The 22718-nt window shown below is 42.8% G+C and overlaps 2 protein-coding genes and 1 pseudogene across 2 annotated transcripts in view; 1 reads left to right on the forward strand and 2 right to left on the reverse strand.

Annotated features, from left to right (window-relative positions):
• Nucleotides 1-8521, reverse strand: part of ADAT1 (adenosine deaminase, tRNA-specific 1) — a 21220-nt gene extending 12699 nt beyond the window's left edge. Inside the window, exons 1-6 of the mRNA XM_012641536.1 lie at nucleotides 8476-8521; nucleotides 6266-6451; nucleotides 5896-5964; nucleotides 4723-4777; nucleotides 4140-4270; nucleotides 302-917 (exon numbers count right to left, since the gene is read on the reverse strand). Coding sequence (XP_012496990.1) covers nucleotides 302-917; nucleotides 4140-4270; nucleotides 4723-4777; nucleotides 5896-5964; nucleotides 6266-6434 — 1040 coding nt within the window. The 5' untranslated portion in view covers nucleotides 6435-6451; nucleotides 8476-8521. The remainder of the gene's footprint in view (nucleotides 1-301; nucleotides 918-4139; nucleotides 4271-4722; nucleotides 4778-5895; nucleotides 5965-6265; nucleotides 6452-8475) is intronic.
• A 2091-nt stretch (nucleotides 8522-10612) lies between these two features.
• On the forward strand, nucleotides 10613-10930 carry LOC105807978 (annotated as a pseudogene).
• A 2153-nt stretch (nucleotides 10931-13083) lies between these two features.
• Nucleotides 13084-22718, reverse strand: part of KARS (lysyl-tRNA synthetase) — a 17523-nt gene continuing 7888 nt past the window's right edge. Inside the window, exons 4-14 of the mRNA XM_012641516.1 lie at nucleotides 19728-19844; nucleotides 19178-19364; nucleotides 18945-19070; nucleotides 17655-17774; nucleotides 16429-16591; nucleotides 16152-16325; nucleotides 15909-15994; nucleotides 15523-15608; nucleotides 14746-14872; nucleotides 13926-14069; nucleotides 13084-13350 (exon numbers count right to left, since the gene is read on the reverse strand). Of these exons, the coding sequence (XP_012496970.1) occupies nucleotides 13252-13350; nucleotides 13926-14069; nucleotides 14746-14872; nucleotides 15523-15608; nucleotides 15909-15994; nucleotides 16152-16325; nucleotides 16429-16591; nucleotides 17655-17774; nucleotides 18945-19070; nucleotides 19178-19364; nucleotides 19728-19844 (1429 nt within the window). The 3' untranslated portion in view covers nucleotides 13084-13251. The remainder of the gene's footprint in view (nucleotides 13351-13925; nucleotides 14070-14745; nucleotides 14873-15522; nucleotides 15609-15908; nucleotides 15995-16151; nucleotides 16326-16428; nucleotides 16592-17654; nucleotides 17775-18944; nucleotides 19071-19177; nucleotides 19365-19727; nucleotides 19845-22718) is intronic.

Consider the following 22718-nt stretch of genomic DNA (forward strand, 5'->3'; position numbering starts at 1 on the left):
GCTCTTGCTCAGGCTGGTCTCGAACTCCTGACCTTGAGCGATTCACCCGCCTCGGCCTCCCAGAGTGCTAGGATTACCGGCGTGAGGCCCGGCCCGTGCCCGGCCCCTTTTTCTTTTCTTAAATTACTATACACAAAGCTAAATGTTTGAATACTCTCTTAATTATTTCCTTAGAAAAAATTCTTATAAGTAGAACTGCTGGATCCAAAGGTATGGAGATTTTTAAGGCTCTTTGGACATACTCTCAGACTGCCTCTGGGAATGACTGTTCCAACTCAACCCTCTCTCCCCGCCCTCTCACCTCTCAATCAGTGCTCTCTGCATGGCCTCCTGGCTGTATGGGCACTTCCCAATGACTACAGCTTTCAGGTAGATGGGCTCTTCCAGAAAGTGTGTGAGCAGTGCCCCTTGGCATCCAAGGACGTTCCATCGGGCCACCTTGTCACTGCAGGACATGGAGCGAGTCCTATCTCCCCGGCCTGGCTTTACTCGGAGCAGCCCCACCTGGTGATATGCAGCACCAGGCTGCCCTGAGTCTCCAGCTTCTCCAGGCACACACTTGGCTCCGGTTCTATGAACGTCCACCACTTTGGCCCCACAGAGGGCTATTCTGGTGACAGAGGCCAGTCCCTTTACGGTGAGGTTTGAGCTGCTGACACCTGGTGGGATTTGGCCACTTTGCTGTTTGCCAAAACTCCGATGGTCAGCTGCACCGTTGGCAACCTCCCTGTCAGGAGTTCCAAGCTCAAGCCTCATCTTTTTGGTTACAGGACTGTCAAGGTCTTTATATTTCTGTTTATTTTCAGGAGGTTCCAAATTACTACTGGCTTCTACTGATGGGTTCTTGGTCCAATCTCTGACAGGACAGCAAGGCTGATCTTCAAACTCAAGCATCGGAATGATGGAGGCATCCCCACCTGCAGGAGGATAAACCCCTTAAACAAGTGGTTCTCAAAGTGAGGCTCCTGGACCAGCCACAGTGGCATCTCCTAGGAGCTGATTAGAAATACAAATTCTTGGGACCCACAGTAGACCTGCTGAATCAGAAACTCTGGAGGTAGAGTCCAGCAGTCTGTGCTTTAACAAGCTCTCCAGGTGACTGTGACGCAAGTTCAAGTTTGAGAACTACTGCCCTAAACAAAGATCAACCTATTTCCCCAGCTGACCTGAGATGAATTAAGATCACAGGCCCAAATTTCCCTAATAAGAATCCTCTGGAGCTCTATGTTGAAGACTCCACGCCCAGACCCAGTGAGTTGGAATTTCCGGAGGAGAAGGGTCTAGAAAACTAAATATTTTAACAAAGGTCCCAGGTAATTTTTACCACTAGGAAGCTTTGAAAATACTGGTTTAGACCAGGGTTTCTCAACCACTGCACTAATGACAGTTTAGACCAGACAATTCTTTTTTTTTTTTTTTTTTTAATAGAGACAGGGGTCTTGTTCTTGCTCAGGCTGGTCTCGAACTCCTGACCTCAAGTGATCCTCCTGCCTTGGACTCCCAGAGTGCTAGGATTACAGGCGTGAGCCGCTGTGCCCAGCCCTAGACCAGATAATTCTTTGCTGTGGGGGCTGTCCCGCATATCATAGTACATTTAGCAGTATCCCTGATCTCTACCCACTAGATACCAATAATACCCCCTACTATGACAATCAAAATGCCTTCAGATGTTGCCAAATGTCTCCTGGCGAATAAAACTGTCCCTAGTTGAGAACCACTGGTTTAGAATGAGCAGGGCTTCCCAAGTGCATTTTGTGGAATGCTATTCCATAAGATGCCTTGGAAAACAAAAGTAGGTGGTTTGTTTCATAGTTAAATAAATTTGGTATTGCTTAAAATGTCCCCATTTTGAATATTTTTATGATGCACAGCCCTAAAGACTGCTATAAATTACATACCTAGTCTAAACTAATGCTCCCCTGTGCTAGTTTAGCAATTTCTGATCTGCTCTATGCTTATAAGAAACCAAAGAAAACCAGAGGTCAGTAAAAAGCACAGCTCGCCCTTGAGAAGAGAGCTATTTCTTCAAATACTAACTTAATGTGTGTTGCTTTTCTAAAGTGAGTAAATAATACATCTGTAATCTTTATAACCTAAGAGTGGGAAAGGCAAGAGATATAGAAGCGGGAATGTTGCTAGAAAGGCTGGCTGGCTAACTTCCAGAGACCTCACAAGGTGACAGTGACTTTGGAGAATTCACCAGGGTCCACCTCCCACTCTGCAGGCTCAGAGATACGATCTTGACAGAATGCCCCAACTTGAGAGGCTGACTCATGCTAATAACTCACAAGAAAGAGTACGAAGTAGCAAACCCAGGCACCAAGTTATTAATTAATAATGAGAGTAAATGCCAAGGGAACCAGAGAGTCACATTCTCTAGGTAGCATTCTTTCTGCAGATAAACCATGAGAGACATTACATTTTACAAGATTACCAGCAAAATTTCCAGAAGATTTTAGGATGAATGGAGGGTTGCCAACTTTTTATTCCACCAAGTAAGATCTTCAAAAATCCAAATTACCATCATTAGAAAAAAAAAAGAAAATCTCATAATCTTTACATTGAAAGAAATTAGTTTTGAAAAACTCATGAGTCTTGATTTTTCTCATTTCTTCATGGACTCTTCTCACAGATCGGCACCCATCTGTGGACCACTGATTTATGGAGTCTGATTATCAGACTCCTCTGTGATCCCTGGATACATCTGTCTCCACAATAAGGCAATGCCTGTCACTGGGATCACCCAGGCCCTGGCTACTCAAAGTGTGGTCCATAGACCAGCACCTCTGGCATACCCTGGCAGTTGATTAGAAATGCAGAACCTCAGGCCCTACTCCAGACCTACTGAATCTGAATTTGTATTTTAACAAGCTCCCTAGGTGATTCATGTGCATATTATAGTTTGAGAAGCAGTGACTGGGAAACATCCTCTGGCCCTTGGACCAAGGCACCACTGCTAAGAATGGAGCATGAATAAGCCCTGCCTACCTCTGTCTGTCATTTTTCTGGTCTTCAACTCTTAACCAGTTCTTTTCCTATATTCACTCTTTCTTAAGCTATATCAATATTTTCAATTTCAGTTAGAATCAAATCTTGACAGCTATTGTTTCTTTACAGTGATTACCTACCTCTTCTCTAATTGCATGTGCTAAAGTTTAATAATCAGAGGACAATCTGATATCTTATTTCAAAGTTTTTAGGGTAAGGAAATTTTGCTGTCATCTGAGTTGTCTACAAAAGGTAGGAATTATTTTTAATTTTCAAGAAATTGAAAAACAGACGATAGAAATGACCCCTTAGGCTAGGTCTGGTCTTCCTGCTTTAGGCAACCACAGCACCGGACCATGCTCTTATCACTCAACAAAATTTACCTTAAGCATGACTGCCTACATTGACTCTATGAGGGTAAGCAATATGCTAGTCTTATTCGCTGTTACGTAATCAGTATGTCATATTGTGCCTGACAAGTAGTAGAAAATATCTGTTCCAGCCAGGCTCAGTTGCTCACACTTGTAATCCTAGCACTCTGGGAGGCCGAGGCGGGAGGATTGCTTGAGGTTAGGAGTTAAAGACCAGCCTGAGTGAGACGCCGTCTCTACTAAAAATAGAAAAAATTAGCCAGGCATGGTGGTGCATGCCTGTAGTCCCAGCTACTTGCAAGGCTGAGGCAGGAGGATCGCTTGAGCCCAGGAGTTTGAGGTTGCTGTGAGCTAGGCTGATGCCAAAGCACACTAGCCCAGGGACTCTGTCTCAAAAAGAAAAGAAAAGAAAAGAAAATATCTGTTCAAGGAATGAATGAATGAAATGAATTTTAGGGTAAGTTACCATAGTAGGACTTTGGACTTCTAAGCCCCATTGTTGGTTTCACATCTTGTCGGCTTTCAGCCTTAAGCTTCCTAATCCTGATTCTGAGAAGTGAGTAATAGCACGAGTGATACTATGCACCCCCCCACCTCCACCCTCTGCTTTCCCCTTAGTAGATAAGTAACTAGGTACACCAGCCTGTCCATAAGAGGGCACTGTCAACAAATGTAGCTACACTTCAGCCAGAAGTGTTTTTGAGAAACATCTCTATAGATGAGACAAATGTTAAGAAAGTAGTCCATGCAACGGTAATCTAAAGGCTTGAATATACTTACAGGGTGTATGGCTGGAGAAAAACACAAAGAAGAGGTCTGATCTGAGTTTCCACAGTCCTCTTTGCGTTCCTGGGACAAAGATACTATCCTCTTTCAGGGTGGCTGCCAACTGGAGCTGATGGAGAAGGTACCTAAGGGTTCCAAGAGGTTAACAGAATGAATAACCAATCTCTGTGGTAAAGATTCTGGTTGAGTGATTACTAAGAAAGAGTTATGGTGGACTAATGGGATTGGTAGTAATTTAGAATTACAAGAATGATCTAGACCAGTGAGTCTCCAAGTATGGTCCCTGCAGCAGCATCACCTGGGAATTTGTTAGAAATCCAATTTCTCAGGCTCCACCCTGGATCTGCTGAATCAGAATCTCTGCAGGTGGGCCCAGCAATCTGGGTTTTAACAAGTCCTTCAGGTGATTCTGATGCACACTCAAGTTTGAGAACCACTTATCTAGACCACAGTGCTATTCAAAGTGTAGCTCACAGACTGACATAATCTGTGTCACCTGGGAGCTTATTAGAAATGCAAATTCTGGGGCCTGTGCCCCAGATCTGCTGAATCAGACTCTCTGGGGATGTGGCTTTACCTTTGGAAACTCCTCTTGGCTATGACCTCAGCATGGCTATCATTGAGTATGTCTCCTGTGGCAAAGACAGGACAGCACATTAAGATTTATGGAAGCTGGAGAGGCCATCGTTCCTAGAAGCAGAACACAGCAGTCCCCCCAGACCCAGGATGGGCACGTAGCTCCTAGACGGCTTTGTCAGAAAGTATCACAATCATTAATGACGATGTATTTACAGGAGGATTTGGATTTCTCCACTCAGCACTGTAGACATTTTACAACAGAAAATTCTTTGTTGTGGGGGTCTTTCCTGTACATTGTAGGCTGTTTAGCAGCTTTCCTGGCCTCTACCCACGAGACGCCAGCAGCACCCATCTCCCAGTTGTGACAACTAAAAATGTTTCCAGACATTGCCAAACATCCCCTGGGGTACAAAATTGCCCCCAGTTGAGAATCACTGATTTATAGAAAAATCTTTATCTGGAGGACAGGAGTCCAGATCTTTTGTATCCTGATATAATACTTGTGCTCATGGCAATACAATTCCATCCACAGTGGTCCTGGAACAACTTCCTCACAGGAGGCAAGGCTAGGAGGATGGGGGAAGCAAACTCAAAGAAGAACCTGCTAACTGGAAGCAGAGGTAAGGATCCCTGATCTCTAAGGGATTTCCATATCTTTCTTGGTGCCAAAAGCTCCCTTTAATTCAAGGTTACTTGCCAGGGCTTCAGAAGCTACTCAAGCTGCGTCCTCTACCTGCTTTAGAGCCCTCAAAGCCTTCCAGACCTAATATGGAATACTTAAGGCCAAGAGGATGAAAATACTGGCTAGCTTTTACTTTATTCAGAAAGTATGCTCTGAGCCCGGCACTGTGGCTCACACCTGCAATCCCAGCAACTAGGGAGGCAGAGGTAAGAGGATCTCTTGAACTCAGGGGTTCCAGGCTGTATTGAGCTATGATTGTGCCTAGGCCACAGAGTGAGACCCCATTTCAAAAAAAAAAAAAAAAAAAAGAAAAAAAAAAGCATGTTCTAAATGAATACTGTCCTTCTAAGTAGAGTGATAGTCAGTAGAAAATGAAAGGTCAGCCATCTCAGCCGATATGGCCCCTTTTCCCAGACAAGGAGAGTAAAGGTTAACATGGACATTGGTTTCCAAAGCTAAATCTTTGCTTAGACCCCCACCGATGCTTACCGCTCTTCCTCATTTTGGACTGGCCTATGCATTTCGTTCCTGTTCCCACTGAGACAACTTCCTTTGTCACTGAGGGGAAAAAAATAAATCATTAGGTGGGCTCTCAGAGGCTGAATGTTCCCCAGCGCTGAGTTTAAATCTGTCTGCACACTCCTCCAATGGATTCCCACAGGTCGACTCAACAGAGGACTGAGGTTCCTGCACGGTGGTCTCCCACCACCAGAAGTACTGCGCCACCTGGTGGAAAGAGAGGAAATATGCCTAACATCTTAGCTTAAATCCTAGCCATGACAGTCCCTGCCAAGTATAGCAGTGTACAATTTCTTCCATCTCCGAAAGGAAGGAGGAGTGTTCCAGGAAGAAGTCTCACCTTGCGTTGGCTTATCGGGAGTGTTGTAGGCCTGGACAACTGGAGATTGTATCTTTACCACGGCTGCCAATAATGTCCACTCACGGTTTGGCTCAGGCTTCCCCTGCTTAGGCAGCCTGATCCCATAGTGCTCGTAGCACAGTTGAGCAATCTCATTTGCGGTCCACATGGTCTGGTGTTGAGGACCTGGTCAAAAACCACAGCCATGAGAAGTACAGAAAGGAGAACCAGTTCACAATGCTATAGCCTTGTACCAGTGCATTCAAAGCCTTTCAAATGTTGCCCAACTGTGTTCAGACTGAAGTTTCTCTATCTGGAACATTTTATGGATCATTTTCTCCTACTACTCCCCTGCCTCCATTTCATCTTTAATAAAAGATCAAAGAAACCCCAAATCTCACCAACCCCAGAAGACACTCTATTTCTTCAAGTTGTTTTAAAAAAAAGTTAGGTATGACATATTTCTAATGAATCAGAATCTCCTACTCAATACAAAAGCATAGGAGAGGGAAGCGTCCTCACTATTTCAATTTTCATTTGGAAATAGTATGTAAAGTGCTGCAGCCCCTCACCATACAAGGCTTATCTTTCTGGGCAGATGTTCTTTTCTGTCCTCTTTTTCAGGCATTTTATTTTTCCTTCCTTTACCCCAAAGCAGAGTAGTTCTCTACCTCCCTCTAGTGGTAATAAAGCCCCACTGAGAGAATCCTCACCAGTCAAGTGTTCTCCTCACAGGAGTTGTGCTTCAGGGTATGGGCTTTGCATTTGCCCTAATTTTGGCTTTGCCACAAATTAAATGTGTGATACTGGGTAGATGACTTAACCTTTCTGTGTCTCAGTTTCTTAATCTGTCAAAATAGAGACAATAATAGTATCTAACCTATTGGCGTTACTGTGAGGATTAAATATTTATAAGAAGCAATTGCTACAATATTGAGCATAATTAATGTCAACTGAGATTAATATTACAAGAAATAACATTTAATGGGGGGTAAGGGAAACATACATAACCTAAACATCTGTACCCCCATAATGTGCTGAAATAAAAAAAAAATAACATTTAATGATTTTCTTGGTTAATTTGCCTTGAGCTACTTAGAGGTGGGGGATGTGAAGCACAGGGAGGGAGGGGGAGGATTATAATGAGCATATAAAGCCCTAAATAAAACATCATTAAGCAAACCAGGCCTGAAAGAGGCCTAGGATACTCTGCTGGAAACTCTTTCATTCTTGGCTGTATGAATGCTCACTAGATACATCCCGACCTCATTTGGACTCAATTATATGAAAAGCTTCTTAGTAGATGGGATCATATGGTGATGGACATAGCTAAGCATTGTAGAACAAAACCAAAAAACAAAAAGGCTTTCCTAAGCCCCAACTCATGTAGCCTCTGAAAAATATTTCTACAACGAGCCCCCCCTGCACTACAATGTGTAGGCCTGCTAATACAGTAAATGGTAATGGTTAATCAGACCATAGTGATTTAAAACAAAAATCTGCCAGGAACTGACAAAAACTGTGACTTTAAAGTCAGAGAACCAGCAGAAATCTTGTTATCACTCGGAACAAAGTAAAGCATGGGAGATCCCAGAATCGTTGTTCGAAAGATTCACCTCTCATATCCAGAGAGGCATCACAAGGCATATTTTATGAAGGCAGATACCCTGCCATCAACCTGAAATTAAACCAAAGGTGCATATCACAAACTATAATTGCTAAGGAGGATAAAACTTGCCAGAAGAAACGATGACTCCCTAAGAGGAAGCAGCCCAGAACGATATCATCTCCTTTCAAGTAGCTGAGCAAGCACAGTTGTTGAAATGAATGTTTTAATACACTGGGTCCTTTATAATTCAAGCCTTCACCCGCTCCTAGATCTTGAAAAATTTCTTGAAGAACTTCATATGAAATAACAGTTAAACAGGCATCTCTGTGCCCACAAGACCACAGCTTATAACAGTGGCAACAAGCTGAAGAACCCACTTTCTTTTAAAGAAAAAGTTAAGTCAGCTATCGAGAGAGAAAAGGCTTTAGGGATGCTCAGAGTAGCGGAATCCGGCTTTATTTGACCCCCTTCCTAAATATTTTCGAAAGCAGTGCCCCTTCTCGGCCTGGGGTGGGGTCCCGATTCCATCAGTTACAGCGCGGGAGGCGCTAGGGAAGACACTGAGGCCGTGGAGTAGGGACAACGTGAGCGGCTGACTCACTGGGTCATTCGGCTTGCCGCTGCGAGGCCGCCCGCACCGTGCTCGCCCGCCGCAAGAGCTCTTCACGCGGCGGCTGTTGACATTTCCAGGCGTGGAGCGGCACTTTCCCACGTGACACGCGTACGGGAAGACACGGTCCTCTTCCCACGCAAAGCCGATTCTGCAAAGTCAGACCCGAGGCACCTAACCCAGGGGTGCCCCTGGCCGCGCCACCCCAACACCTAGCCGACACTCCACTCCCGCCTCTGCGACGCGCGCCTCTCGGAGAGGAAACTGAACGCGGGTTCCGAGGCGGACGTGACGTCACAAAGCGACAGCTCCTCCCAGGTTCCGGCCCAGGGCGCGCAATGCACGCTGGCCCTTGTAGTCCTTAGGGCGCGGAGCCCGGCCGCGATACCTGCGCTTGGAGTCCCGCAGCCTCGGGCGGCGTGCTTAGCGACGCGAGAAACAGGTAGGTGGGAGCAGCCTGTCGGATTAGATATGGCTTCAAATAGAATGATGTATCTTGGAATCCTAGTCTGAATTTCTGTCTAAAACAGCGCTATTCAATAGAAATATAATTCAAACCATATATGTAATTTAAAATTTTCTAGTTGCTACATTTAAAAAGTCAAATAGGTAAAATTAATCTTAATCATGTTTCAAATCACCCTTATATCCAAAATAGTACCGTTTCAACAGGGAGTCAATATTTTTTTTAAAAAATTGAGATATGTTACCCTGTCTTTCGTACTAAATCTGGTGTGTATTTTAACATTTACAATACGTCTCTATTCGGACATCTCAAGTGCTCAATAGCCAACTGTAGCTAAAGTGGCTACTGTAGTGGACCGCTCGGGTTTAAAGCCTTCGGTTTGCCAGAAATAGGTAGGATAGCTGTCCGGATAGTTCAGGAACCTTTACTTGTCAAGCGTATGCCTCAATTGCTAAAGATGAGAGAATTCACTTTTCTTCCTGTTACCCCTCAAAAGTTAGAGGAGACAGCAGTGCAATTTTCTTGACCCCCTCCTTTCCTCTAGTTCCAAGGAAAATGGCCACAGCCCTCCTCCATGGCTAAGGACCCTGCTCCACATTCCTCTCCAGCATCTTTAATCTGCAACTGACTCCTACTTCTGTCTTTGAATAAACACAGATCCTGGCGGGAGTGGGATGGGGATCATCTTCTATGGGTCTTCATCTCAAGGACTGGTATTACCACCTATCTCATTGAATAAACTAAAAAGTGAGTCACCCTCCTTGTTATTCCCCTTCCCTTAATCCCCACGCTACACTCTGTTACTAAATCCAATTGATCTTACTTCCTGTTTCCTGAATCCACCCACTTCACTTCCATGACAATAATCTAGTGCAAGCCATTGTTATCTCCCTGTTGGATTGATAATCTCAGAACTTTCACTTTTTCTTCCCTAACTCCAATTCATTTTCCACAGAGCTGCCAGACTGATCTTTTCAACCACAAACGTCGTATCACCCCATTGCTTAAATACTTCAGTGGCTTCCCAGCACTCTTATTAATACAGACAGAATCCCATAGTAGGGCTCACACTACATCAGCCCTTTCTTGCCTCACCTTGTGACATATTTCTTTGAGTTTCTGTTCTCTATCTAGTGTCACTGGCCTCCATTCCCCTTCCTATCACAGGGCCTTTGCACTTGTTGCCATACCATGGAAAGCCCTCCCCACCTTTATAGAGCTAATGTTCTCAGGGAAATCTTCCCTAAGGCAGTCCATTGTATTAATTTCTCTGGCCGGGTGTGGTGGCTCACACCTGTAATCCTAGCACTCTGGGAGGCAGAGGCGGGCAGATCGTTTAAGCTCAGGAGTTCAAGACCAGCCTGAGCAAGAGAGAGACCCCGTCTTCATAAAAAAAATAGCTGGACAACTAAAAATATAATTAGCTGGCCATGGTGGCACATGCCTGTAGTCCCGGCTACTCGGGAGGCTGAGGCAGTAGGATTGCTTCAGCCCAGGAGTTTTAGGTTGTTGTGAGCTAGGCTGACACCACAGCACTGTAGCCCTGGCAACAGAGTGAGACTCTGTCTCAAAAAAAATAAATAAAATAATTTCTCGGCAGGTGCGGTGAGTGTAGTGCAGTCTCCTCAGTTCCTTACCTCACTACCCAGCTGGTTCGTGGAGAGGAGAGGTGCACTTGGCAGGTCCCTGATGAACCAAGAGAACCCTCCACCGTATCCTGGCCCTGGTCCAACGGCCCCCATACTCACCTTCTCCACAACCACCAGTGGGTCCAGGACCTATGGGGGGCCCTACCCACCTCCTCAGGGGTACCCTGACCAAGGATACCCACAGTATGGCTGGCAGGGTGGACCTCCAGAGCCTCCTAAAACCACAGTGTATCTGGTGGAAGACCAAAGAGACGACCTGGGACCATCCACCTGCCTTACAGCCTGCTGGACTGCTCTGTGTTGCTGCTGTCTCTGGGACATGCTCATCTGACTAGGCCAGCTCTCCTGTCCTGCCAGCTCTGCCACCACCTCCAATAGGTGTGCCAGTCCCCGTCTCTTCTGATTACTGTAATAAATGACTAGCTCTGCACAGAAACCTCTACTTTCAGCACTATGGGAACCTGGATTAGTGGGGGTTGCTGCTGTTTAATTCAGTGCTTGATCTTGATTTTTTTGATGTTTTAAATACATTTCTTATTGATCTTTAACAAATGTGCTAAATGATTCCTTTTATTGGCCAAAGGCTTACTTATGAAATATATATTTATGATTTTAAATTACACATTCAAGGTAGTGGCAAAATGTTAACCACAGAATTTTTCTCTAACACCCTGTTAAGTTTCAATAAATTTGTCTAAACCTCAAAAAAAAAAAAATTCTCAATACCCCATGGAACCCCCCCCTTTCAAAGCATTTATCAGAGCTGCCATTTTATACAATTTGGGGGGGATGATTTGTTAAATACGAGCCTTCAACCATTTGAGAAGGTAATGAGGACTTTATGATCCTTCTGTCCCTTCTAGCTTACATACTGTCATATTTCCTGCCAACCCCTACATACAAGTTGCCAACCGTTGCTGCAGTTCTTTTTTATCCCCAGCCTCCTTATGGTCAGACAGCTGGCTTCTGCCTCCAGCCATCTACTAAACACTAGTCATTCATGACCCATCAACCCTTGTAGGCCTTTCCAATGGTCTGCATTGATAGAGTTGCCTGAAGTCCAGTCCCTTACCTGGTCTTGACCCTTCACCCTCTCCTTTGCTGAGATACTTACCTCCATTTCAGTTAATACCACCGTGCTGAGAATGTGCCATATGGAAGTGTTTCTTCTGAAATACCACCTGGTCATCTACTGCTTAAACACCAGCAAGGGTGGAGATGCTCAGTATTCCCTGAAGTTTGCAGTTAGATTTCTGAACGCTTAGATTGCTTCACCAGCGATGGAAGCAGAAACCTGCTCTGTGAAAGTACACTGGCAGCTCCCAAACTGGATGCCTGCAGAGGTTTTGCTGAGGTGCAAAAGACATATCCTTTGTCATGTGAATCATCTGAAAAAAGGTCTTCCCAGCTGTCTCCCTGTGTCTGGGAGTAGGAGCTCCACTTTAACAGCAAGCCCTTAGCCACACTGTTGTCACATTCTTAGCCCTGCTGAATTGAACTGAAAATAATGAGTAAACTTCAGACTCACTATTCAACATTCTACTATTTCCATCTGGCTGTCGAACAGGTATGTCAAATTTAATATGCCCAAAACCAAACTTCGAACCTTCCATCTCAAATCTGTACTTCCTTTTTTCCATCTCAGTAAATGGCAATTCTTTTCTAGTTGTTCAGGCCCAAATCCTTGAAATCATTTTTGGCATTTTTTTCTCACAACCCATATTCCATCAACAAGTTCTGTTGCCCTCAGGAACAAGGCAAAGTCCACTTGTAACCATTTCCACTGCTACCACTCAAGTCCCTGCCATCATCTCTCCTAGGCCCATGGCGACAGCCCAACTGGTCTCCGCTTCACTCTTGCCCACCACAGGTGAACTAGAATAATCCCTGAAAAACACTCCTCGGCTCAAAACCCTCCTGCAGCTTCGCATCTCCCTCATAAAATATACACTCTTCCACGTGGCTTTCAGGGGCCCGTGTGATCTGGCCTCTCACTAACCTCTCTGGTCATACTGGATGCTCTGCCACTCCTTAAAAACTCAGTCCTCTAGTCCGGATTGCCCTTTCCTGCAGATCTCTCAGATTACTATCTCCAGACCTTTACTTAAATACCACCTAGCAGAGGTCTTCCTGATCACCATATTTAAAATAGCACTGACTCCTCTACCTCTAAAATAGCACCTGTCCCCTTACCCTGCTCCATTTTTCTTCTTATGTATCATCACAGAAAGAATTTGGGTTTACTTGTTTCTTATTTGTCTACTTTTCATCCTCACCCCAAAGAAAGAATGTAAGTTCTAAGAAAGCAGGGACTTGGTTTTTGTTCACTGCTGTGTCCCCAATCCCTTAGAACTATGTCTGGCACAGAGTAGACATTAATAATATAAATTTGTTGAATGAATTAAGATGGTAGAATCCTCAACATTCATTAGGCCAGCAATTTGGGGAAAAAGGTGATATTCCAAAGGTACAGAGAAAAGACAGTTTATTAGGTAACAAGGAGTGAAAAGAAATTCTTAATTCCTCTTTTCTCTTCAGGTGGCTGAACAGTGGTAGTCAAATGGATAGCCAATACAAGAATTCCCTTGCCGACCTTCGTCTTTTTGCAGAAATGCAAAGATGACTGTTCATATGACTTGCTATGATTATTTTCTAGACAGAAGTGCCAACTGTTGTGCTTTCTGGTGTATCAGTGGTTGCTGTATTCTCCTTCTTGTCTTCAGGTTTCATGGCAGGAAACAAAAGTACTTCCTACAGGAGATAAAAACATATTGTGAAGCTAAGAAGCGCCTTGAACATTTTTCCACAGCTATCCACACATTCCTTTTGCCTCTATTATTACTACTAAAATCCAGAGATCTGTATACCCCAGGTAAAAAGACAGATCTGTTCTTTCATTTCAGCTTAGTCCCTCTCAGTTACAGAGGATGGAAAAGAACAAATGTATAGCACTGTCTAGAGCATCATGTCAAAAGGTTGAAAAGGTTCTATTAAAATTGCATTTCCTCATCTACAAATATGGGATAACAACAGTTTCCACACCTCCTAGGGCTGACTTACGTTAAATGAGATAATGCACGGAGAGGGCTTAGCATTTCCCTGGGTCCTCAAGAAAAGCACACATTTAGTATTCCTCCTGCCTCAGGTCAGATAAAAAACCAAAATCCTGTAAGGTCAGATGCTCTGCCCCTATTCCTGTGGAATGGCATGTTCCTTCTCCCAGCCCAAAGCCCCCCCTTTATTTTATTCTCCAGGCCCACCGGGCCCTGCCTGGGACACAATGGGGCTTCTTCAGGGTAGTGTGCGCTGAGGGCGCTGCTATGTACCTTGATGTTATTGGAGTCTGTGAGAAACATGGTGACACGGTCGATGCCCATGCCCCAGCCAGCTGTGGGGGGCAGCCCATACTCCAGGGCGGTACAGAAGTTTTCATCTATGAACATGGCTTCATCATCACCAGCAGCCTTGGCCTAGAAGAGGAAAGGGAACCAAAAGGTGACATTCTTCCAGGACATCTCAGCATCTGAGCAAACACATTAAAACGTGCTCCTGATACTCAGAATTTGCTGGGAATTGCCAGCAACTCCAAGATGGAGCTATTTCTTTCAGAGACCTGGAGGTCAAGACTGATAGAATCTATCTCAGAACGCACACGAATTTCTCTGAAATAAAACAGTTCCACTGCTTGGGGTTCTGGGACTCTAGTGAGACTAATTCGCAGAGCCTCTGTGAGGATTCCCAAGATCTCTGTCCCATTTCCTGAAACCACCCATCAGTGGCAGTGATAGGGGCAGACCACCTGTGGGGCTTTGTCTTCTTCATTCATCTTTATCTGCCTCTCATCCCAAGCCACTTCAATAAATGTACAATCTAAGAAAAATAATGTTGTCAGGCAAATGTATTTCAAGACAAGTGTCATGCTCCTCATACAAATAATCATAACTAAGTCCCTCTTATGTATTACAGCGTGAAAACCAGTCAAAGTCTACATATTGAAATGTGATTTCCTCTAGCCTATGGCTTTATCCTTCATTTCTGAAGTCACCAAGAACGTATACATTGACATGGACCAGGGTTAAGGCTGCTATTTCTTGGTGAGTTGGCACTGATGAAACAGGTGCTTTTGCTCACGCTCTCCTTCCTCACCTTGGCCTGTTCTTCAAAAAGCTGCCGCTGCCGCACAGGATCATTCAGCTCAGTGTAGGCATTGCATATTTCTTTCTTCATGACAAATAGCTCAAAGCGCTCAGTCAGACCCTTTTTAGAGCGGTGACTGGGGACAGGAGACCAAAGAGGAGGCTGAATATACAGGCCCTTAATAATCAAACATCTGATACAAGAATCCTTAAATTCTAGTGGACTCAAAAGCATTACTGGTTGCAACCTGAGGCCTGCATGCATTCTCAGCGCCAAGTAATTTGGTACAATAGTGAGGAGGGTGAGAGCCCAGGAAGATTTAATTATCTTCCTAACAAGCCAGTGTGGCAGACTGTTACACTGAAGCACACCTCCTGCATCTAAGCCCTTCTGCAGTCCCTCCCACATGGACTCTGAGCTGGCAATGTGACTTCGTCTGGCTGATGGGATATCAGCGGAGTCTTCACACGTGTCTGCACATCGAGGTTTGTTCTTTCAGAATACTTCCCCTTAGAATCCAACTGCCATGCTGAAAGGAAGACCAGGCTATGCTCCCAGACAGGCCACAGGAAGAGGCTCTGGAGGACAAGATTTCATGTGGAGGAGAACCAAAGTGCCCTGGCAGAATCCCCAGTTGAAATAAGCCACTTGAGTTATTCTAGCCAATACCAGCCAGGACAAAGACCACCCACTCAACCCACAAAATCTTGAAAATAAATTGTCGTTTAACATCACTAAGTTTTGGGGTAACTGAATAGGTAACTGAAACAGCACGCTTCATCTTACTGTTTAGCCAGAGGGCTCATTATCTGCGGGTGATCACAGATGAATGTAGGATTGATGCAAGTCACTTCCAGGAACTCGCCAACAAGCTTAATAAGAAAGCAAAGCAGAGTTAGAAATCACTTCTGAAAATATTTTGGTCATCCCAGTATAGAGACAGCTCCCACTGAGATGGATTTATCCTATAGCTTTTCAAAGGCTGGAAAGGATAAACTGAGATAACACTAACTATTTTGCACAGAGCTCAGTTTGTTAGTTCTCTTGTTCCTCTCTTTAGGGTTTCCCTGTGAAGCTGTAGAAATGAATTCTCCTCAATGGGGTTCACTTTCCCAGAGAGTAGGGCCTGGCCAACACTAGATGAGGACACAGAGAAGGGCATGGCCTCTCACCTTATCAAGGAGCCTAGCTGTGGTTCGGGGGGGAGGGCATTCAACAGCTTTTGCCACACAGATATCATCAAGAATTCTGCGAGTTTCTGCGATACAAATGTACAAGTTAGGACAGAAGACATCACACTAGCACAGTAAAAATGTATATAAAGAGAACAGTGTGGGAAATTCTAGCTCTGACCCAATCAAATTCAGAGCTAAACAGGAAGGAGGGCCATAAAATGCAGTAGTGTGTCACTTTACCTTCAGTTTCAAAAAGGTCAGTTTCTGGCAGCTTCACCCCCATGACTTTCTCAAGCTCTTCTACCATGCTAATTCTCCGGAAGGGTGGGGTGAAGTCGATAACGTAGGCTTGACGCTCCGGCCCATCTGGGTGGTAGGTGACCTTGTAACTACCTGTAATATGCTTCACCATCCCTGGAAGAGAAACTTGCCATTTAAAGAGGATGAAGCCCAGGAAGCCCTCCTCTGAAAGCAGCACACCATCCCCCAGACAAGTGTGAAAGAGAGCAGGAGTCACCTGAAACCAACTTCTCCGTGATTTCCATGAGATCGTGATAGTCTGCATAGGCCATGTAGAACTCACAGGTAGTGAACTCGGGATTGTGAGTCAAATCAATTCCTTCATTCCGGAACTGGCGTCCAATTTCATAAACCCGGTCAAGGCCACCAACCACTAGCATCTAACAAACAGCATATGGCTTGGTCATGGCGGCTAATCTTGTCTTAATAACTCTGGAAAGCTCCTGTCTACAAAAGCCATAACTTGGTTTTCACAGCTTAGGCATGCTCTTAGGTTTCTACTAAAAATGCCCACTACCCTGCTCTCTTTAAGATAGTTTACTGAGGCCGGGCGTGGTGGCTCACGCCTGTAATCCTAGCACTCTGGGAGGCCGAGGTGGGCGGATTGTTTGAGCTCAGGAGTTTGAGACCAGCCTGAGCAAGAGCGAGACCCCGTCTCTACTAAAAATAGAAAGAAATTAATCGGACAACTAAAACCATATAGAAAAAAATTAGCCGGGCATGGTGGCGCATGCCTGTAGTCCCAGCTACTCGGGAGGCTGAGGCAGAAGGATCGTTTGAGCCCAGGAGTTTGAGGTTGCTGTGAGCTAGGCTGACGCCACGGCACTCTAGCCCAGGCAAAAAGAGTGAGATTCTGTCTCAAAAAAAAAAAAAAAAAAAAGATAGTTTATTGGATTCCCCATGAGAACAGCCCAGTGATGATTCAGAATCATTCCTAGTTGTGTGGTCTCCATGCCTGATTCTCTCATCGTCCTGGAGATTGTGAGCTTCCTTATATAGCTCAATATTTTTTTCTTTTGCTTATATATAACAGGTTCTGTTGTCTACAACTAAGAATCTTGAATGACAGTCTTCAATATTTATTTTAGTAATTTGAAAATACATTTTTATAGCGATTTCAAGATATTTATTTAAAACTTCCAGAGAGAGATTAGGCTCTTTTCTACAAAAGACTAAAATCAGATCTAATCCAAGGAAGACTAAAACCTGAAAAATTTTAGGGGAACCAAAGTAGGTTTGGAGTACCTATACACCCAGCTTTCTGCCCTGCTGTGCTCTATTGATCTTATAGAGAATTCCAGAAATTCACAAACCTGACAAATTAGAATACTCTCTAGGCTGTTTACCTTCACTGTTTCTCTTATTTCTGATTGTACCTGTCTAGCCAATGGTTTTCCAGCCTTCTGCCTCTTTAAGGGAATGGGGTGATTTATTATTGACTACCTTATGGTAGAGTTCTGGAGCAATTCTCATATATAAGTTCATGTCCAGCTCATTGTGATAAGTGATGAAAGGCTTGGCCATAGCTCCCCCTGGGATGATGTTCATCATGGGAGTTTCAATCTAAAAAACACAGAGATAAACATTTAGTCCTCAGACAACCAGAAGCCTTGGGGACAGCTCATGCTTTGTATCTAATATGGTTTAAACCTGTTATATCCCTAAGTAAATGATAAGTTCAGTAGTAATGTGCAAGTGCTTGACAAAAAAGGATAGCTTGATTTTCCTAAAACAGTGTCTCAACTTCTGTTGATACCAAATACCATTAACGTAGTACCATAAACTTTCATAAGCCGTAAATGGGAATCTATATGGATACAACGTTTCTTGAGTCCAATTTGCAGTATTTATTAAAAATTTAACTGCTTATATCTTTTGACTTGGTTATTCTTTATCTAGAAATTCATCCTACAGAAACACCTGCACATGTGCATAAAGATGTTCACTGTAATATTATAGAAGAAAATCAGAAACAATCTAAACTACAAATAAGGGAAACAAATTATGCAGCATTAAGAAGGAATATATATCTACATATACCTGTATTTCTATCTATCTTTCCTTCTTTCTCTCCTCTCTTTCTTTCCATCTATCTCATAGAAAGGGCTCTATCTATGTATCTATCTATCTATCTCATAGAAAGGACTCCAGAATATGTTAAGTGGGGAAAAAAAACAGGTCTATAATAATACATACAGTGACCTCATTTATATTTAAAGCAAAAAACCCTTCCATTTACACACATGTACTTAGTCTGCAACATGCACGTGCACGTATGTATATATGCATAGTAAATGATGAGGAAGTACACATATCAAACTCAAGTTTGGGGAGGGCAGTTAGTTGGGAGAACCGAAAGGGTACTTTCAGTTCTTCTATTCATGTCCTTATTACTGGAATTTGTTTTATAGTACTTGCACTTGCCTTTCTCATATAATTAAAAAACATTTTTTCATGCTATAACAAAGAAAAATGATTTGATAACATATTGAACATGGCATTATTAGCATGTGGATGGCCCTACATCTTATCCATTATCTTGGAAGTCGGGTCCTGCCTTCCTAATCAGGGCACTAAATAAACAAGGTAGAACAAAGATACTAGGAATAAAGGGGACATTCTCATTAAGCCTGAAGGATACTGACACAGGACATGCCTGGGAAAAGGAAGGAAGGGATAGTAAGAGGCAAGCACAAGGTAGCTCATCATGTCAGTTCAGAAACTCTTCCTTACCTCTAGGAATCCCAGCTCATCCAAGAAACTTCTTATATATGTGATGATCTTAGAGCGGATGATAAATTTCTGCCTCACAAAGTCATTCAGGATCAAGTCCAAGTATCTCTGACGATACCTGGTTTCCTAAACCAAAAGCAGCAGTTAGAAATCACTGATATCTTTGATTTGGCGATATGATAGAACAAATGAAATGCATCTTTGTGCCACAGCTAAGGGCCACGAGAGCTTACCTTATCTTTGAGGCCAAAGTGAAGATGAGGTAACATATGCAAGCAAGGAGACAGCAGTGTGATCTCGTAGGGAATGATGCTCAGCTCACCCTTCTTGGTTTTCCCAGGATTCCCCTGAACTCCAATTATGTCTCCCCGACGAAGTTTGTTATTGATATGAGTAAATTCTTCTTCGGATTTATAATTTCTGAATGAAAAGGAAATGCAATTCAGGATACACTAGTTCAAATTAATATTGAACACTGCTTTACTCTGGAACCCTCACTCAATTTTTAGTACGTAGTTAATGTGGACCCAAGAAGAATCTCAGATTCAGGGGCAACTGTTAAAAAAAAGTACTATCTTTTATTTTACCGCCATACAACTTGACAGCAGTCATTACTTTCCAGGTGACTAGATGGTCTTTAATCTTCTTCTCAGCCATACCCAACCATGTCGCATTCCCTCTTACTCTAACTTGAAATACCAATGGGAAAGTAATACCACATCGGCCTCTGTTCCTGTGTCAAAGCCAGCCTAGAAAAGTCTGTAACTGGATATTTCAGTATACCTGGAATTGGCCATGACTTGCAACTTGAGGCCTTCTCCTCGAAGGTCATAGAAGATGAGCTTTCCCCCAGAAGCTCTTTTGGCATGGATCCTACCTAGAAAAAGAAGAGCAAAAATACTGACTGACAGAACCAGTTCATGATATCAGTGCCAAAAAATCTCTCTGTAGTTTTTGTCAAGGAAGAACACAAACCACAACAATCTGATTTTAGCTTGAGGTCTAAGCCCTGCCTTTTTTTTTCCATGACAATGATCCCCATCCAAACTAGTTAAAGATGTGCAAGAAGATCTGGCTTTAAAGATGTTCACTGGATTCCTAGAAGTTGGCTGTGCTGGTGGCAGTAGAGTTTCTGGATCTTTTTGAATCCTCATATAAAAATATAAAGCACAACTAGATAGGCAAAGCCAAAAACCCACAGACAAAATTTACAACAAAATTATGTGGCAAGATATTCCCAAGAACTCCCAAATACAAGCAATGGGGCTAACGACCAAGAGCTACAGCACCTCCATACAGGGAAACAGCAGTAGGGATGAAAGGGGACATCTGATAGACCTGAAAACTGGAGAAACTCCATTTAGCCAAAGGTATCCACTGGAAAATGTGAGCATTTTCCTCCACAGTTAACTGGAAGATAACAGCTAAAGCAGGGGGTGGCGAGGGAGACGTGCCCACTTTCATACAGTTGAGGGCTGCATTAAGGTCTAAAGGGGATGGAGCAGTGTAGTCTCCAGAAACTCTAAACTTAATAGCCCAATTCCCTTTTAGAACAAGGCCATACAAACTTGAACAGCACAAGGAAAACAGTGACAAAGGAAGGAGAAGGGCCCAAAAAAGTGAGGAAGGGTTAGGGAGCGTGGAAATCTTGGAAAGCAGCTGCTGTATTTCTGAATACTTCACAAAAATAACAAAAGAGGGAGGAGTTAAGTGAAATTGAAAACACTATGTATCTAGCTAGACGCACTTAAGAAAGATATGCTTGGAACAACAAAAAAATCCTAACTTACTATTCCATGATGAGCTAAAAGACATTAAGAAAATGACATAGAACAATAGCTACAAATAAAATAAAATACCTAGGAACAAACTTAACCAAAGAAAGTGAAAGATCTCTGTAACAAAAACTATAAAACACCAATGAAAGAAATTGAAGAGGACACAAAAAAATGGAAAGATATTCCATGCTTATGGATTAGAAGAATCAATGTTGTTAAAATGTCCATACTATCCAAAGCAATCTACAGATTTAATGCAATCCTCATCAAAATACCAATGACATGTAACCTAACCCCCTGTAATACACTGAAATTAAAAGAAAAAAAATACCAATGACCTTCTTCAAAGAAATAGAAAAAATATTTATACGGAACCACAAAGACCCAGAGTAGCCAAAGCCATCCTGAGCAAAAAGAACAAAACTGGAGGAATCACATTACCTGACTTCAAATTATACTACAGAGCTATAGTAACCAAAACATCATGGCATTAGCATAAAAACACACAGACCAAGGGAACAGAATAGAGAACCCAGAAATAAATCAACACATCTATAGTGAGCTTATCTTCAACAAAGGTGCCAAGAACATACAGTGGGAAGGACGGTCTCTTCAATAAGTGGTGCTGGGAAAACTGGATATCCATATGCAGAAGAATAAACTAGACCCTTTTCTCTTGCCATACAGAAAAATCAAATCAAAATGGATAAAGACTTAAATCTAAGACCTGAAGCTATGAAACTACTAGAAGAAAACATTGCAGAAATGCTTCAGAACATTGATCTGGGCAAGGACTTCTTCAGTAACATTCCCAAAGCACAGGCAACCAAAGCAAAATTGGACAAATGGGATCACATCGAGCTAAAAAGCTTCTGCACAGCAAAGGAAACAATCAACAAAGTGAAGAGACAACCCACAGAATGGGAAAAAATATTTGCAAACTACACATCTGACAAGGAATTAATAACTAGAATACATTAAAAACTCTAATAACTCAATAGGAAAAAAATCAGATAATCTGATTAAAAAATAGGCACAGGATCTGAAAAGATATTTCTCAATAGAAGACATGCAAATGGCCAACAGGTATATGAAAAAATGCTGAACATCATTAGTCGTTAGAGAAAATCAAGTCTAAACTACAATGAAGTATCATCTCACCCCAGTTAAAATGGCTTTTATCAAAAAGACATTAAATAATGAATGCTGGCGAGGATGTGGAGAGGGGGAACTCTCATACACTGTTGGTGGGAATATAAATTAGTGCAACCACTATGGAAAAAGCACGGAGATTTCTCAAAAAATTGAAAATAGAACTACCATTTGACCCAGCAATCCCACTGCTGGGTATATATCCAAAGGAGGGGAATTTGGTATATCAAAAAGATATCTGCACTCTCATGTTTATTGCAGCACTATTCACAATAGCCAAGACTTAGAATCAACCTAAGTGTCCATTAATGGATGAATGGATAAAGAAATCATGGCACATATACCCATGGAATATTATATAGCCACAAAAATGAACGAAAATCTGCCATTTGCAACAACATGGATAGACCAGGAGAAGATAATGTTAAGTGAAATAAGCCAAGCACAGAAAGACAAATCTTGCATTTTCTCACTCATGTGGGAGCTAAATATTAAAGACAATTGATCTCATGGAGCTAGAGAGTAAAATAATGGTTACCAGAGGCTGGAAAGGGTAGCAGGGAGGGGAGGATAAAGTGGGATGGTTAATGGGTAGAAAAATATAGTTACATAGAATGAACAATATTTGACAGCACAACAAAGTGACCATTATCAACAATAGAGTAAAAATTCATTTCTGAAATGAAGACTAAACTAGAAGGAAACGAGAGTGACTAAATACAACAAATAATGCCTTAAGAGAAACAGAGAGTGAAAAGGAGGATAAAATTTAAAAATCAAAGTATAAAGAAAGATAAAAAGGATTTGAGAAAGTAGCAATCATTGAAAAGAATCAAAAGTCCAA

Source organism: Propithecus coquereli, unplaced genomic scaffold (assembly GCF_000956105.1).
Source record: "Propithecus coquereli isolate 6110/MARCELLA unplaced genomic scaffold, Pcoq_1.0 Scaffold165, whole genome shotgun sequence".
Classification (NCBI taxonomy): Eukaryota; Metazoa; Chordata; class Mammalia; order Primates; family Indriidae; genus Propithecus; species Propithecus coquereli.